Genomic DNA, 19063 nt, shown 5'->3' with positions numbered 1-19063 from the left:
TTCTATGATTTATTTGATGAATGCAAAACAATTAGTAGAAAATATAAATTATTAAAAAAGGAGCATGATACTCTTGTTAGTAATTTTGATAAATTAAAAATTAAGCATAATGATAGTTTAGCTCCATGTACGAAATGCCATGATTTAGAAATACTCCAAAAGGAGAACTTGCTACTCAAGGATACCTTGAAGAAATTTGAGATTGGTAGCAAGTCCTTGAACATTATCCTTACCAATAAGGGTCACATTCATAAAAGAAGTGGAATCGGATTTATGAGAAGCTCTCACCAAAATCCAACCACTTTCATTAAAAGCTCTATCTTGCATATTATGCACCAAAACAAATACAACTTTTGTTACAAACATGGACATAGAGCGTATCATTGTCCATTCAAGAAAGTTAGTCCAAACAAATTGATTTGGGTTCCTAAAGGAACCGTAAAAAACTCCATGCAACATGATAAGCAATTTAGATCAGTTTTTGAGGCACCCAAGATCAAATGAGTACCTAAAAATCATCCTCTTTTGTAAAAATGTATATCATCACAAGCTAGGAGCAAGAGATGGTATCTTGATAATGGATGCTCAAGGCATATGACCGGAGATCCATTTCAATTCTCTAAGCTCACTAGCATAGACGAATGATATGTCACCTTCGGAGATAACAACAAGGGTAAAATCATTGGTAAAGGAACCATAGGCAACAAATCCAACTTCTTTATTGAAGATATTTTGTTAGTTGATGGTTTAAAACATAACCTCTTGAGCATTAGTCAATTATGTGATAAAGGATATATTATTAAATTTGAATCTAATGTTTGTATTATTGAAAAACATACAAAAACACATTTATGATTGTATTAAAATAAAATAACGTATACACCATTGACATTAATGACCTTTGTAATGAAATGTGTTTTTCGGTTTTGAATGATGATGCTTGGCTTTGGCATAGGAGATTAGGTCATGCTAGTATGAAACTAATTACCCAAATTTCATCCAAAGGACTTGTAAGAGGAATTCCTTATATCAAGTTCGTCAAAGATCATGTGTGTGATGCTTGTCAATTAGGAAAACAAATAAAAGGTAGCTTTAAACCTAAGAATCAAATAAGCACCTCTAGACCTTTGTAATTGATCCATATGGACTTATTCTGACCAATCTCTACAACAAGCCTAGGAGGTAGCAAATATGCTTTTGTCATTGTAGATGATTATAGTAGATACACATGGACTTATTTCTTGAAACACAAAAGTGAATGCTTTAGATATTTCACCAAGTTTTATAAACTTATTTAAAATGAAAAAGGTTTTATGATTTCATCAATTCGAAGTGATCACAGTGGTGAATTTCAAAACTGTGATTTTCAAGAATTTTGTGAATCTAATGGATACAACCACAACTTCTCTACTCCAAGAAATCCTTAACAAAATGGAGTAGTAGAAAGAAAGAATAGAAATTTACAAGAAATGGCAAGAACCATGTTGAATGAACATAGCCTACCCAAATATTTTTAGGCCGAAGCTGTAAACACGGTATGCTATATCATGAATAGAGTTCTAATAAGACCCTTACTCACCAAAACTCCTTATGAGTTGTGAAAAACAAAAAAGCCCAATACTTCATATTTTAAAGTTTTTGGGTGTAAGTGTTTTATCTTGAATGAAAAAGATGCCTTAGGAAAATTTGATGCTAAGTCCGATGAAGGAATTTTTCTTGGTTATTCTTCGATTTCTAAAGCATTTTGTATCTTTAATAAAAGAACCTTGATTATAGAAGAATCCATTCATGTTGTTTTTAGTGAGATTATCAAAATTAAGAAAAATGATTTTGATGATGATGTTAACTTTGATACTTTGAATTTAAATGAAACCCCTTCTCCAACTAGCAACTTGGATGCATCCACTCTTAAAAATTTTTATGCCAATGCTGCTTTTCTCTCCCAACTTGAACCTAAATGTATTGACGAAGCCATGAAAGATTATTAATGGATTATCGCAATGCAAGATGAGTTAAATCAATTTGAGAGAAATGAGGTGTGGAAGCTTGTTCTTAGGCCAAATGACCATTTAGTTATTGGTACTAAATGAGTCTTTAAAAACAAGCAAGATGAATCTGGTATCATGGTTAGAAATAAGGCTAGATTAGTGGCCAAAGATTTCAACCAAGAAGAAGGTATTGATTATGAAGAAACCTTTGCTCCTGTGGCTCGATTAGAAGCCATAAGGATACTCCTTATCTATGCTAGTAGTAATAATTTTAAGTTGTTTCAAATGGATGTTAAAAGTGCTTTTCTTAATGGCTTTATTTCCGAAGAAGTTTATGTTGAACAACCTCCTGGATTTGAGAATAATAGTCTCCCTAATCATATATTTAAATTGACTAAAGCTCTCTATAGTTTAAAACAAGTCCCAAGAGCTTGGTATGAGGGACTTAGTTCATTTCTTATTAAAAATAATTTCTCTAAAGACAAGGTTGATACTATATTATTTATCAGAAATTTTGAAAATAATTTTCTTATTATTCAAATTTATGTTGATGATATTATCTTCAGTTCCACGAATGAATCTCTTTGTGAATCATTTGCTAAGAGTATGAGTCTTGAATTTGAAATGAGTTTGATGGGAGAATTAACCTTCTTTTTGGACTTACAAATTAAACAACTAAGTAATGACATCTTTATTAGTCGAACAAAATACGCTTTAGATTTGCTTATGCTTTGATCAAAAAGCTTATAGGGGTATGATAGGAAGTCTACTATACCTCACCGCAATAAGACCGGGTATCATGTTTAGTGTAGATCTTTGTGCTAGGTTTCAATCTAATCCTAAGATATCTCATCTTAAAGCAGTTAAGATAATACTTAGATATCTTAGAGGTACCACAAATATAGGATTATGGTATCCAAAATCTGAGAATTTTGAGCTAATTGCTTATGCTGATGTGGATTTTGCTGAATGTAGACTAGATAGAAAAATCACATAAGAAACATGTCAATTTTTGGGACATGCACTTGTTTCTTGGTCATCCAAGAAACAAAACTCGGTTGCACTATCTACAACCGAAGCTGAATACATTGCAGCTAGTGCATGCTGTGCACAAGTTGTATGGATGAAAAACACTTTAGAGGATTATAAGATTCATCTTCAAAATATCCCCATTAAATGTGATAACACAAGTGCAATATGTCTAACAAAGAATCTCATTCAACACTCTAGAACAAAACATATTGACATTAGGCATCACTTTATACAAGATCATGTCACTAATCATGATGTAATCTTAGAGTTTATTGATACAAAACATCAATTGGTCGATATTTTTACAAAGCCTTTAAGTGAAGAACAATTTGATTTTATTAGACGAGAATTAGGAATGTTGATTTGTCCGAATGTATGAATTTCATAAATTTTGTTTTCGGACTTTCTTGATTCTTTGATCACTTAAATTCGATGCTGAAAATTTTATGATACGAATTTTACATGATGATAAGATTGTGTGCTTCAATAACATGTTTACTTTGATGTTGGAAATTTTATGTCTTAATGCTAAAAGTTTCCATAATGATGAGCATGTTATACTTTCTTGATTGATTTAAGAAGTTTTAATCATACATTGGATTCTTAATCTTTGAATACTACAAAGCACTAATGATTTTACCTTCATGAGTGGGATTGAAAAGCTATGACAAAACATTGTCCGAATGCATGATTTTGTTGTATTTTTTCTTCTGGACTTAATGTATTTCTTGAATAGAGCTTTCATGAGCCTATGCCATATCGAATTTATTTCATATCTATGCTCCATCACTTAATGAATTTTGATACATGAAATTAATTGACAAATGCATCTCTCATGGACTTATCTTTTGTGAATGTTTATTGAGAAATGGATTTGATGTAATCTTTCTTTCACATGAATTCCTTCTTGATGAAGGAAGATTTTTTGAGATAAACACTTGCAAGGATTTAATTTCACATACATATCTTGATCCTTGTGAAAAATAAAGCAAGATTTTATCATTTCTAATGAAAAATGAAATGAAACTCTCTTATCGTTTTTAACTTCATGGCTTTTCCTCCTTACTTTCCTCCTTCATGCAAAGTTTTGATGATAAAGAAAAGGGAAGAAGTAATGAAAGCTATCTCTTTAATGAACTTTTGAATGATACCATATCATGAATGCTTGAAATATGATTGGTATGATTTTTTATGACATGAATTTTTACCACACTTGCATTTATTATTGATTCATTCTCCTTTTTGTTAATGACAAAGAGGGAAAAATATGTGGTAAATTAATGATAGAATGAATTGCTATACACCTGAAATGTTTGCATTAATGATAAGATATCTAGAGCTCAATTTATAATTTTACAAATTGATATATTACCATATGATGATTTGCTATGATTGCTATCCTTCACATTTGAAATATAAGACTTGAAAATAAATGTCATGGCTTGACATCATTGCTATATCATGATAGGAATCATGATGAGGGTATTGATAAGTTTAAATGAAATTAACTTATCAATATGTCTCTTGAATTTAAAGGCTTTGAATTCACAAATGACTTTTCTCAAATATGGCATATAGATAGGGGGAGTTAAGGTTAACTCCGTCATCAATTGATTGTCATCATAAAAAAGGGGAGAGATTGTTGAATCTCAAATTTTGATGATGAAGTCAATTGTCATTTGTTTATATAATCTATATGTTGAGAAAAATATGCATGATTAACTACGATGGCAGTAAGACATACAACAGATGTTATGTCGGAGTCAAGATCAAGATCACATTGGGAGTCCGAGAGTTCGTTGGAAGTCCGAACATTCGTCGGAAGTTCTACGGGAACCAGTCGAGAAGTCCAGGAGCTTGCCATAAAAGCTCGTCGGAACTCGCCAAGAAGATCGTCGTGAAGTCCAGGAGCTTGCCAGGAGTCCATCGGAGCATCACCGAGGGTTCGTCGGATGTTCGCCGGAAGTTTGTTGGAAGAAGCGATTGACGCACTGAAACATAGAATTACAGTAATCATGTCGTAATTGTCATAGTTAGAGTATAGATTAAGTTAGGGTTGGGAGGTAATCTCATTAACTTAATTAGGGTCCAATTGGGCCCTTAACAGACCCAAATTGAGCCGAATGGAACAACCCATTCGGACCTAGAATTCCTGGCCGACGGTGGCACCACCAAGGCCGATGGTGGCACCGCCCATGAGACTCGGTCTCCCAGGGATTCTGGGCGATAGTACAGCCCTTGTCAAGTAGTGGTACCGCCGGCAGTTATTGCTGCTTACGGTGGTACCGCCCTTGTCAGGTGGTGGTACCACCTGAGCTCGGTCTTCGAGTGCTATCTGACGGTAGTACTACCCAGACTGAGCGGTAGTACTGCTCAGTGTCCGATGACAGGTGGTAGTACCGCCAGAACCTTGGAAATCTAGGAATGGACACTTTTAGACTCCATTTTCAAACTCATTGGGGTTTATATAAACCCCACATTTTCCTGCATGAAAGGGCAATGAAAAACTTGCTTTAATCTTGAGTCTTTGAGGCCTTAAAGTGTTAAAAAAGCTAGAGTTCTCCTCCTTTCTTCTAAGTGTTGAGATCATTCAAGAGAAGAGTGAAAACTTGTAAGAGTTGTCTCCTAAGCTCGTCAAAAGGAGAAAAACTGTAAAAGGGTGGTTGGCCTTCACCTATTAAAGGAAGGCCTCTAGTGGACACCGGTGACCTCGTCGGAGGAGAAAAACAATAGTGGATATAGGTCATGTTGACCGAACCACTCTAAAATCTCGATTTGCATTTACTTGAAGCATCTTTCTTTTATAAGCAAATTGCCTCTCCTTCTTACTATGCTTAACTACGCCTACTTACGCTTTGACGTAAACATTTTTCGAAATCTGTTTTACTTGTACGAAAGCTTTACGAAACCGATGTTTTTCAGTTGTGTGATTTGTATTGCTGTAAATCACCTTAGTCTTCTCTTGGTATTTCCCGAAAGGTTTCAAGTTCAACGTTCATCCAAAAGGATTGAGTTGAAACCACTTTTGTTAAATCGGCCTTAATCGTAATAAGTCTTTTAAATTGTAAAAGTTTTCCACTGCACTAATTCACCCCTCCCTCTTAGTGCGCTCTTGTCTGGTATTACGAAATGCATAAACTTAGCAAAGATATTTACTGTCCTATACCAGTTGATAAAAATGACAATTTACAGTAGAGAACAGAGAAATTGCTTGAGAACCATGGAATAGGGAACTCAGGTGACACGACTATAAAACCTACCTAGTACTTCAAAGAAAAAGAAAACAAAGAACATGGAACAATGATGTGAAAGGTATAACAAAAAGTAACATAATAGTTCCGGCAACATATATTTTCAACCAACAATGAGGGAACTCAGGTGACACGACTTCAACTATCCATATTATTGGGCCTTTAACTATGTAATAAATTTGAGGCCTAGCACTTTGATCATATCATCAAGAAAGAATAATATTCCACTCATTTCTACTAAGATAAAGTAAACAGATCATTGATATATAATCAGTCGCAGAAATGGACATGTCAGCTACAAGTAGTAGATCAACCACCTTAAGCTCATTGAGCCCCTATGTAGCCATCATTATTTCTAGTTCATCCTTGAATCTTGACCATGAAACTCATATTCTTAAACTCATGCCCCACATTTGTGACATCTGGTGAAATAAGGTTTTGCTCGTTGGAATCTTGGAAAGACAGCAGCATTTTCATCTTTCTGCCTCTGTTACACTGCCATCTCAACTCTTTCAAACGAAGGAACACAAAACATTAGCTCTTCTTAGAGACCATTACTCTTCAACCTAGTTAATTGTCGAACATCATTCACAAATGACAATAGTCAAAAGTCAGATCAAAGATGGAGAGGAAGAGAAATGGGTGGTCGTCCGACAACCTAGAATAAAGTGTTTGTTCCAAGAAATTGCTTGAGAACCATTAGAAATCTTGTGCAAATGCTACTTGAGTTTCTTCATGATAGACGATCCAAGTTTCCACAAGAAACTAACTTCAATTCCTTGATAGATTGTCTTAATATAGTATTTGATATTCACCTGGCAAATACTTTACACAAAATTGCACGAGATTGCTGCCAGTGCAAAGACCTAGGAAGGGTCTGGTGTGTGTCTTTAACCCTTCTAGGGAGAAAGGTTTTTATGGTAAAAATCAATAAGATTTTGTTTAGAATTGATATAAATAATTTTTGCAATTGGAAGATAATATATTTATAATATATTGAAGAAAAGATATGGGCACAGTATACTTATAATCAGCACATAATGTCTACTGATAGAATAAGGATGATGTCTAAAAGGCATGATGAATAACACAGCAAGGATCATAAGATGATGTCCACTGAGAAAAGCATTTTCACATCCTATGAATTGACCACATGAGATAGATACCATGCAATGCAAAATAAGGTGCTTCCAACAAGCATTTCTTGGTGATATATTAAGTGATTAACGAAGATCAAAGAAACACTTGGTTTGAAGAGAAAACACATGATCTGTGACGTAACAAAAAAAAAAAAAATAAAGGAACTAAATGTTTCGTCACAAGAAGAATCTTGCTTGACCTAAATGGTCTTGGAGATATGACCACCTTAAATAGGTAGGTTATTGCTGTTTGCGAGTATCCAGGAGAGAGCAAAACAAGGCATTCTTTACCAACATGGCGGGATAAATGATGCTGATGATGATCAAGCTCTGATGGACGCTACGGACATCCAACCATCTTTGAAGCGCACTCCACGGCTAGGGTTCGGAATTCTGGGACGACGGCGGCCGCCACGCACAACTCAGCGGTAACCCTCAATCGTTCTCTTCCTTTCGTCTACGGAGTTTGGACCCTCAGAATATTGCGTGTTTTCGTCGTATTGATACTACATCTCATCTGATTGATCTTGCTGCGTATTTCATCGAATTATCTGGTCGTCTTCGAGCCCGTCCGAGGTAATTCCGTCTGATCTTTGACTCTAGATGTAGTATTAAATTTCCTTTCTACTTCTTTTGGTGCTTTGAATGGTGGAAAAATCGATTTTTTTGGGGGGCTTTAGTAATGGTGATTTGTTGGATTTTCGTCCAAGTGTGCTAAAGCGTCTATTTTTTTTCTGATATTGCGAACGACAAAATGGCGGTTCCATTGCTCACGAAGAAGATCTTCGAGAAGCCTGTCAAGAAGTTGAAGACGCCCCAAAGCGACCGCAAGATCTGCGTCAAGGTAAAATCGATTTACATGTTTATTATTTCGACTCCTTAAATGTGTATACATGACTAGTATGTTGATGACTGTTTGGCTGCTAAAAAAGAGTTCGACAGCTAAAGTTACATTGCTGGATTGTCGTTGTTTCTAGATTTTGCTCTTAGGTTGATGCTTTTGTCCTACAGAGTACTTGCTTTTTTATTTTTTATAATTCTAATTTATAATCTTCTTTGTGTCTTCCCCTACCTTATGTACGAGAGATGTTCTGCGATAACAGGCAGGGGAAGAACTTGTAAATTTAACCACAATTACATGACAATGCTAGTGGTATTATTGTATGTCAAAGAGAATGTACATTTATTATTTTGTGGGAAATGATGGTTGTCTTGATAGGCAAAAATGTTCCATAAAGCTAAAACATGATTGTTTCTTTTCATAGATTTAAAAATTACTAGGCTTCAAAGGCACCAAGGTCTCACACGAGCAAAACGAAACGTTCTAAAATATTATAATATAAAAAATATATAATATAATTATATAAATTAAAATCTAATATTAAATTTAAAAGATATAAAGTACCAAGTCACATTATCTATCTTCCAAGAACAAAAATGTTAAAAGACTTAAAACTATAAAGTTTTGGATCAAATTTCTCTCGTTCATCTTTATCAAACAAATTATCCTCCTCTTCGACAATGGTGGGAGATAAGCTTGAAGCTTTTGCACTCACTTTTTTTCATCATCTACCTTGTATATATCTGTAATTCTCTAACACTTGAGGCTCTTGTCACATCTCTCTATGTCAAGTTGTCATCTTCAAATATAAGCTCATCTTCGGTATCTTACAAGTTCGCACCCATTTCTCTCTTTACCGACCACTCATTTGAATCATTAATATCTTGTAATGAGATTGGATCAATATTATTTCGTAAATCTTGACGAACCTTCAATGCTTGAGTATCCTTTATATGAACAAAATCATGTAATCATTGATGCTCTGATCGATTTCTTCTCTTTGTCTGAATCTGTCATGTCATATAATTTGAAAATATATTAATACATTTATCTAAAAAAGAATAGATTAATTGAAATAAAAATATTATGTTATCCTTATATTCTCAAAGACAATTTAGTTTCACTCACTAATTGCTGTAAGTTTGGGGTTGAATTTCCAAATAGATTTCATCATTCATTTGCAACATTTACTTTATTATTAATAATAATATATATAATTAATTATATCAATTTATTAATACTTGGGAATGTAGTTGTCCTAGATTAAACTGTCAATATAATTTTAAAAAAATCATTAGTATTATTATATAAAAATAATTCACATATTTTCTTAACTTGCACCTCAAGGTTTAGAATCAAACTTGCAATGCACTGATATAACCCATTTATAACTTCTGTATCAAACTCAATGTAAATGTTCTCATAAAAGAATTCTATGTTTAAATAATATCGTGTTGTATGTAACGGACGATGAAGTTTATAATTTCATCTTACATTAATGATTGTAAATATTTTCTTGTACTTTTCTTTAGTTCAATCAAAAACTTTTGAATCGTCTCATTTGTTTTATCCATAGCCTCATAAATATATCTCATTGTAGACTTCTTTTCATTATCTGTCAACCAAATGACTCGAACAAGAGAGCCCATTACCTTTAATATATAAACTATAAGATTCCAAAAGGATGATATTAAAATGATAACACTGGCCTTCTTGTCTTTCGCTTCTTTTGCTCATTTGTTTGTCATCAATTTCTTCGAGGTAAACATGTTTCTCATCTTATGTTTTTGATGATGCACGCTCTATAACGTCAAGAAGTAGCAAATCGAGTGACACTATATCTTACCAATTCATTGTTGCTTGTGAATTCTCTCATCGTATTCAAAGCCCTAACATGATTATAGAGAATATGCCGCATATGGAAGTGCTATATTTTTGTTTTAAGTAATTTACCTACGATAAAAATAACGAAATTGATAAGATTTGGGAGTCATATAGTTCTTGATGTCTTATCTTTTTTTTTAATAGAGAATGCATGTTGGTTGGGTTTTTACGTGTTTTGATGTTGTTTCATTTTTTGATATTGTTATTTTATGATGGAAGTCTCAGAAATTAAATTTGGGCAATTATTCTTGCAGTTTACTTAGGCATGTATCTTTCATGAGGCATAAATTGGCAGCTAGTATGTATTATGTGTATATACATGATTCTTTACGACCTAGACAACCAAAGTTCAACAATGGAAATAGTCTCTTTGTTTGCAAGAGCAAAGTTACATTGACCCTCAGACCTTGCTGGCGCGAGCCTCATTGATTGTGATATTATTTTACACATGAAAGTTCATGTATGTGCTAGCATGCATGCATGATTGTTGTGTCTGCACGTACGTGATATATGATAGCAGATAAGATTTTCCTAACTATATGAGGAAATCTCTCTTCTCTGTTGAGAGAAATCCTCTAATCTGTTGAGGGAACTCCTCCCTCCTAACCTGTATAAATAGGAGAGGGACATATGAATGCAGTCAAGCTTCTTCGATAATTATTCTTGTCTTCTATCTTTTCCAACATGGTATCAGAGCTCTCGCCGTGAAGGCTCTCTTAGAAGTGGACCAGCTTCCTCGGTCGCGACTCCAGCCGCTCCCTCCCTCTGTCACTGCTCCCACCGTGACCGCACCCGGCGTTGGCGGCATCTTCATTGCTGCGGCGTTTTTCCATGGAGAACAGTGGATGCTGCGGCTTCCTCTCCATAAGTGAACGGTGGATGCACCCTCCTTCAACAACTAGATCACGACCTGTCCTTCTCCCACTGCCTCCTTAACGGCGGTGTCTTCTTCCTCAACTAGATCGCTGCAGATTTCTCGCAGATTTCTCCCGCTGCTGTTTCCTTGAGCATCGCTATAGCTTCCTCATCTGCTGCAGCTTCCGCCGCAGCCGCAACCGCTGCATCGCTGCAGATTTCTCGCAGATTTTTCCCGCTGCAGTTTCCTTGAGCATCGCTGCAGCTTCCTCATCTGCTGCAGCTTCTGCCGCAGCCGCAGCCGCAGCCGCTGCATCGCTGTAGATTTCTCGCAGATTTCTCCCGCTGCAGTTTCCTTGAGCATCGCTGCAGCTTCCTCATCGCTGCAGCTTCCGCCGCAGTCGCTGCCGTAGCCACAGCCACAGCCGTAACCGTAGCTGCAGAGATCTGCAGCAGCAGCTACTCTTCTCACTCATTTCCTCCCCCATTTCCTCCACCTTTCGTGAAGTCCTACTGTAAAAGAAAAAATAAAATAAAGTAAAAAAGGGGGCTACGATGTCTTCATTATCTTCTTCTGATATTCCAGTTCCTATTTCTGTAGGGACTCACAATTCTTCTCCTACAGGGCTTATCTCCATCAATGCTGCCATGCTAATCCCTTTCAAATTATCAAAGGGTGGCAACTATGCGTCCTGGCGGGCTCAATTTTCTAATCTCTTATTTGGATACGACTTGCTAGGCTGGATCCGTCGCTCCATTGATTTTTGCATGTGTGACTGCTACCGATGCGTGGTCTAAACTGCAACCAACCTTGGCGAATCATTTGCGTAGTCGCAAGCTCAGTCTTCTAACCAAGTTGATGGTGACCAAATAAGAGGAAAGTACTATCATTGATTATTTACAAAATATCAAAGTTATCATCGTTGACTTGGCTTTGATAGGTCATTCCCTATGTGATGAGGAGATCATCATCCATACCCTAAATGGTATTGGAGACGACTACAAGGAATTGACAGCTACAATTCGGGCACACGACTCGCCAGTCTCCTTTGAAGAACTCTATGACAAGTTGACTGACTATGAGATGTATTTGAAGCATGCGGACAAACTGCCTGGACCATCTATCACAGCTCAAGTCAGTTATAAGTCTAAGAGGAAGAACACTCGGTACCCTCCGAACATCATCAAAGGTATTCTTGATCCTATGGGTCCCACGCAACACCCCCCTTATCCTCCTAATCATAACTTCTCGCAAAGTGGCAACTCCAATACTCGTCCGCCTTGGCATCCTGCCCCTTCAAGTCAACAACGACGGGTCGTTTGCCAACTGTGTGATAAAATCGAATACTCCGCTAAAGTTTGTCGGTCTTAACCCCACCTTCATACTCAGTCACACTGGCCTCACGTAAATCTCCTCACTACTCCGACAACTAGCCAGCCCAATTGGATTGTGGACTCTGGAGCATCCCATCACATCACTTCTGATCTTCATAATTTGTCTCTCCACAATCCCTATGGTGGCGATGAAGATATCATCATCGGTGACGGTAAAGGCCTTCCTATAACTCATACTAGTTCCACAACGCTTACTTCTTATACTACCACATTTACACTCGATGATATTTTATGTGCCCCTAATATTAAACGCAACCTCATTTCTGTTTCTCAATTTTGCAAAAATAACAATACTTCAATTGAATTCTTTCCTGATTCCTTTCTTGTTAAGGACTTGAGCACGGGGGCATCCTTGGTCGAGGGCCCGAATAGAGGCAACATTTATGTATGGTCGTTAGCTCCATAAATAATCCAGCCCACTGTTCATTCTTTCGTTGCGACTCCAGTTGATGTGTGGCATCGTCGTCTTGGTCATCCCTCGTCCCTTATTCAGCAAAAATTACTTTCTCGTTTCTCTCTTCCTATTTTTAAATCATATAGTTCTATACTGCATTGTGATGCATGTCTTAGTAATAAAAGTCATCGACAGCCATTTGGCTCATCTTCCATTTCCACCTCTAAACCATTTAAAATTATTTATACAGATGTTTGGGGCCCTACTCCAATCCTGTCTTTTGATAAATTCAGATTTTATGTCATTTTTGTAGATCACTTCACTAAGTATACATGGTTATATCCTCTTCACCATAAATCTGATGTTTCGACCATCTTACCCACTTTTTGAAAGTTGGTCGAAAACCACTTTCAGTCTACTATCAAAACGGTTTACTCTGATGGTGGCAGTGAATATCAAGCCCTAGCATCATATCTCTCAGCTTGTGGTATCCAACACCTCAAGTCTCCTTGGTATACTCCTCAACTTGTTGGCTCCGCCGAACGCAAACATCGGCATATAGTAGAAACTGGGCTCACACTTCTCCATCAAGCCTCCATACCTTTAAACTTTTGGACGACAGCCTTTTAAACTGTCGTCTACCTTATTAATAGAATGCCTACACCAGTCCTACAATACCAATCCCCTTTTGACACACTATTTCACAAACCCTCAAACCTTCATAAACTTAGTATTTGGTTGTCTATGTTATCCATGGTTGTCCCTATGCCTTTCATAAGTTAACATCACAATATAATCCTTACGTTTTTATAGGTTACTCTCTTGAACATAATGCTTTCCACTACTATAATATGTCAGGACTCTAGCTAGGAGAGTCCCAATTAAGAGAGGCATTCATGTAAAATCTACCTAAACTGACCCCTATTAAAGATGTGAAGAGGCCAGCTAGGGTTTGGAGGTTATTTCTTAAAGAAGAATTAAGAGTTGTAAAGGAATATGAGTCTTGAGTAGGAGTCTTAATTGAGTAGGAGTCATATTATGAGTTAGGGTTTAGAAACCCTATAAATAGCCATGTATTCATCCTCTTTTGATAAGCAATAGATGAATCTTTTCTACAACCTTTGAGCAGCAACTTGGAGGGAGGAACTCCTATAGAGTTTCAAGGAGGCCGATCCCCTAAAGAGATCAACCCTAAGTTTAGAATCTGCATGGGTTCTAACATAATCTCTACACTCACAAAATTTTTATATCACGTCATGCTATTTTTGTTGAATCTGTCTTCGCTTTTCAAAACCATACCTCTCTTACCATGCAGACCACCTCATTAGCCATTCCTCATTGGAGTATACCTCCGATCCAACCAGACGAGCCTCCCATGACATCGTCCAGTTCTGATCCACACTATTCCACTCCTCTGGTTTAGCAATTGCCCATTCCCTCCATTCTTACTCCACTTCTTTCTTTTCCAACTATTGGGGTACTTGGTTCAGGATCACAATTTTTATCTTTAACTCCTTCTCGGCCAAGTGACCCTGATGTACCTCCACCTGACCTGGCCTGTGTCAATGACTCTCAACCGCTTCCTCCAACAACACAACCTCACGGTCCCGTAGTCTCCAACCATCCTATGACCACACGCTCTAAGAGTGGTATTTTCAAACCGCATCAAGTCCTTGATCTTCATACTATCATGGATTCATCATCCACCACCGTTGAACCCACCACCTTCACTTAAGCTCAAAAATTTTCGCATTGGCGTACCGCCATGTGTGAGGAATATAATGCCCTCCTCCATAACTTATCATGGGATCTAGTACCCTTTCATTATACACAAAACATCATTGGGTGTAAGTGGGTTTTTCAAGTTAAGTGGAACCCCGATGGCTCTATTGCCCGATATAAGGCACGCCTCGTCGCCAAAGGGTTTCATCAAAGACCTATAGTTGATTTCACTGAGACATTTAGTCCCGTTGTTAAACCCACTACAATCAGACTTATCCTGAGTTTGGCCACCACTAAGGGCTGGCAATTATGCCAATTGGATGTTAATAATGCTTGTTTACAAGAGATTCTAACTGAAGATGTTTTTATGCCACAACCTCTTGGTTTCACTCATCCTTAGTATCCAAGGCATGTCTGCAAACTTCGAAAAGTTATTTATGGACTTCGTTAGGCTCCAAGAGCTTGGTACACAGAACTTGGCTCTTTTCTGACTTCAGTTGGCTTTCTCAACTCTAAATCTGATTCCTCGTTATTTTTGAGATAACTCCATAGCGACACAATATATATTCTGATATATGTGGATGACATCATTGTCACATGCAACAACCCCGTAGAAATCCAATCGTTCATCAAACAGTTGGCAGATCGATTCTCGCTTAAAAATCTAGGACCCCTGAACTACTTTCTAGGTGTCAAGGCTACATTCACATCTTCTGGTCTCTTTCTGTCACAAAGAAAGTACATTCAAGATTTATTATTCAAAACAAACATGCAGGACACAAATGTGGTTACAACTCCTCTATCTGCTAGTGGCTCTCTCAAATTATCTGATAGAAGTCCTGCTACGGAACCCACTCAATACCGACAAGTCGTTGGTTCCCTATAGTACTTAGCTCTCACCCGTCCCGACATCTCATTTGCAGTCAACAAATTATCATAGTTTATGCAGAGGCCGTCTACTATGCACTGGTCTGCGGTCAAACGAATCCTACGATATCTTAAGGGGACCCTCAATCATGGTGTCTTTCTTTGTTAACACTCTCCACTTCAGCTTCATGCCTTTACCGATGTTGATTGGGCAGGAAACTTTGATGATCGAACATCCACATCGGGGTATATTATCTTCCTTGGCGCTAATCCAATCAGTTGGAGTTCTAAAAAGCAAAAGATAGTCACACGGTCTACAACTGAAGCTGAATACCATGCCATCGTCACTGCCACTGCAAAACTCAATTGGGTCACAAATCTGCTCAAAGAACTCAACATCAACTCCACTCCTATAATATATTGTGACAATGTCGGAGCTACCTATCTGTATGCTAATCCGGTGTTCCACTCCCGCATGAAACATATTGCTATCGACTTCCATTTTGTGCGAGATCAAGTTGTCCGCCTTCAACTACGAGTATCTCATGTCCATTCGGCTGATCAGTTAGCCGACTCACTCACGAAGCCTCTCGCTCGTCACCTTTTTACATTACATCGATCCAAGATTGATGTCCTTGATAGGAGCACCATCTTACGGGGGCATGATAGCAGATAAGATTTCCCTAACTATATGAGGAAATCTCTCTACTCTGTTGAGGGAAATCCTCCCTCCTAACCTGTATAAATAGGAGAGGGACATATGAATGCAATCAAGCTTCTTCGATAATTATTCTTATCTTCTATCTTTTCCAACAATATACACATATGCAGCTGACTCAAATGATATACGTATATAAATAAAAGGGCTTTAGCGTGTTTGATGTTGGGAGCTGAATGCTTTTTCTGTGATATTATGTCCACTGAAATTGGGAGATGGTAGATCAGCCAGGTTTATGAGTCAGATCACAGCCAGTCTCATCTGCCCTCTTGTTCTCCTGGTGTTACTTGCTAGACCAAAGCACAAGGATAACAAGCATGAAGATTGTAAATTTTTGAAAAGTAAATGTCTTCTTCCATGAGCATACTGATAAAGTCCATTTAGTTAAATTGTTAATTAGTGTCTAATTTAATCATGATTCTGAGAAACCATGACCAACCACTTAGCAAATCATGTAGTGGAGCTGCAAGTGCTATTTTTTATATTCCAATCTAATATAATCTATTTCTTAAAGAAATACCTGAAGGTTTTTTTTGATGTAATATGTATTTATTTCATTTATCTTTGTTAATTTTATTGATGCCCTCTGTTCTTCATCAGCAAATCGAACTGTTGACGTTACTGAAATGTGGTGAGCTCGGAAGCAGGAATTGGAGTTGGAAGCTAAGCTTGAGGATAGATCCAAGAAACACAGACGCAAAAGTAGGGGCGGGAAGCATCACACAAATTCACCACATATGGGTTTCTAGCTCAAGGCACAAGCAGGAGAACAAGAAAACTGCCATCCCATGGCCATCAAGCAAACAAGATCCGGAAGACTGCTGCACGCATGAAGATGATGGTCTTAGAGACACACAAGTCGAAGAGTTTCTTCACTCGAGGTTATAAATTATTTTACCGTATGCCTCATAGTTGTTATCCTCGAGATGGTTAAGAGCATTCTAGATATTTATGGTAGCACCTAGGCGCATAGTTGTTACCTGATGCATCTACCTTTGCAAGTATACATAATCATGGTTTTTGCTCTGTAGGTTCAAGAATGGGATGAAGCTGGTCCATATCTTTCACAGACATGTTCTGATCAAGATGGTGACTCGCCAAGTCATGATGTGCGGGTGAAGGAAGAATGGGAAAACCATGTTATTGGCCCTGAGATTCTGATGAATTCTGATAGTGAGTCAATAACATGGTTTCTCTTCCCAAGATGGTGAGAAACCAACCTACTTGTTACCTGATGCATCTACCTTTGCAAGTATACATAATCATGGTTTTTGCTCTGTAGGTTCAAGAATGGGATGAAGCTGGTCCATATCTTTCACAGACATGTTCTGATCAAAGATGGTGACTCGCCAAGTCATGATGTGCGGGTGAAGGAAGAATGGGAAAACCATGTTATTGGCCCTGAGATTCTGATGAATTCTGATAGTGAGTCAATAACATGGTTTCTCTTCCCAAGATGGTGAGAAACCAACCTACTTGTAATGATTCTGATGCAGAAACTAGGTTGTGCCGGACAAGGAGTTCAAGAAAGTGTCATTCCAAGAAAAGGAGATCGAAGGAAGAGAAACTAGGAAAAAGACAAAAGGACAGAAAAGAGATCCTAAAAGCTGAAGAACACAGGATTGATGTATAAAGGTGAGATATAACTTACTCAAACGTTCTTGTAGAATTAAAAAAAAAAGTAATGATTTCACGCATTTGATGGATCATCCAAGTTACATCAGACCTTCTCATGTGGTGCATCAGTGAATAATGAGAAATCAATAATCAATACCCCCTGTGGTTCACGAGACCCATGATACGCTTTGGATGTCCTACTCTTTGTTTGACCATAAAAAATTGGAGTGAAAAATGGTTAACGTAGAAAAGATCAGCACAGAATTGTTTGGAAAACAGCTTATATGGACGACAAGGGTGGGAAAGGAAAGCATACTTTCTTTGTTATTCGAATGGCCATGTCCTTGTGTTTGATGGTTGATCCAATTTATTTCTGGGATCTTCGTTCGTGTATCAGTTAGTCGTGCTTGCTATTTCAACTGTGATCTCTCTCTATCATTAGTTGTGATCAGCCTGATGGTGAGTTGAAACATACCATGTCTTCCCTCCCTCCTGATGACTTAAATCCACTTCCTTGTTTGCTTGCTGGAGCCTCTAATTGATGTTAGGATCGAACGCCTCTCTCTGACATGAAATAAGAGGATTGGTTCCAGATCCATATATCTAAAAACCAAATGTCAACTGTGGTTACATTTGATTCCTCGAATGGTGTGGTTTGTACTATGCTCCTTTAAATGGATCGTTGGACGTTTTCATGTCGTGGCGGTACCGTTGATTCGTTGTCGGCCACGAACCAAGTGGATGTGTGCCTGACAGCTGCTGATCGGTCCGGTACTACATCCTGCCATCCTGCTTTCTTGCACTCGTTCATTAAATGAATGTTGGGGTGATCATCGAACCACCGCTTCGATACAATACATGGCACGTTGAACTGATACCATCGTGGATGGCGCACTACGAATCGCAGTGGTACTCTACAGCAGGAGGGTGCAGATGCCACCACCATCAGTGAAGTCCAATCGTTGTATGTTCCCGACGGCCAGCAACGCACCCGGACCTGGTGAATTAGTGGGATACACGTCACCGGATTAAAGCTGTTATCCGGTGATGGCCGGATTAAATAACCGGATAACATGAGAGAAAGAAAAGAAATGCGATGTTACCGAAATGCGAGAAAGAAAAGCAAAATCTAAAGCTAAAGCTGTTACCGAAAGCTGTTACCGAAAAATCTAATATGAGAGAAAGAAAAGAAACAAATATCAGACATCCCATCACTCCGAGGCCAGAGAAAAATCTAAAGCTGTTACCGAAATGCGATGTCAAATCTCTTGATGAAGGCTCAAACATACACAACATCATTGAACTAATCTCAAGCTCTGTTACCAAAATGCGATGCCAAATCTCTTGATCGAGGCTCAAA

At 37.7% G+C, this 19063-nt stretch overlaps 1 protein-coding gene across 3 annotated transcripts; it reads left to right on the top strand.

The window, feature by feature from the left end:
* Window positions 1–7642: 7642 nt before the first annotated feature.
* On the top strand, window positions 7643–17859 carry LOC135586970 (uncharacterized). Of its 3 annotated transcripts, none has more exons than XR_010497343.1 (5): window positions 7643–7986; window positions 8192–8254; window positions 16734–16967; window positions 17118–17293; window positions 17369–17859. XR_010497343.1 is itself a non-coding variant. In XM_065154932.1 (4 exons), the coding sequence occupies exons 1-3, from the start codon at window positions 8165–8167 to the stop codon at window positions 17203–17205; spliced, it is 459 nt and encodes a 152-aa protein (XP_065011004.1). In that variant the 5' UTR covers window positions 7993–8164; the 3' UTR covers window positions 17206–17293; window positions 17369–17859. The 3 variants fall into 3 exon arrangements, 1 of the variants encoding a protein (XP_065011004.1); XR_010497342.1 differs by having other exon boundaries at window positions 16687–16967; XM_065154932.1 differs by lacking the exon at window positions 7643–7986 and having other exon boundaries at window positions 7993–8254; window positions 16687–16967.
* Window positions 17860–19063: the final 1204 nt, after the last annotated feature.

This window comes from Musa acuminata, chromosome BXJ3-6 (assembly GCF_036884655.1).
Source record: "Musa acuminata AAA Group cultivar baxijiao chromosome BXJ3-6, Cavendish_Baxijiao_AAA, whole genome shotgun sequence".
NCBI lineage: Eukaryota > Viridiplantae > Streptophyta > Magnoliopsida > Zingiberales > Musaceae > Musa > Musa acuminata.
The sequence above is the reverse complement of the archived record's forward strand: the minus strand, read 5'-3'. Positions and strand labels throughout refer to the sequence as shown.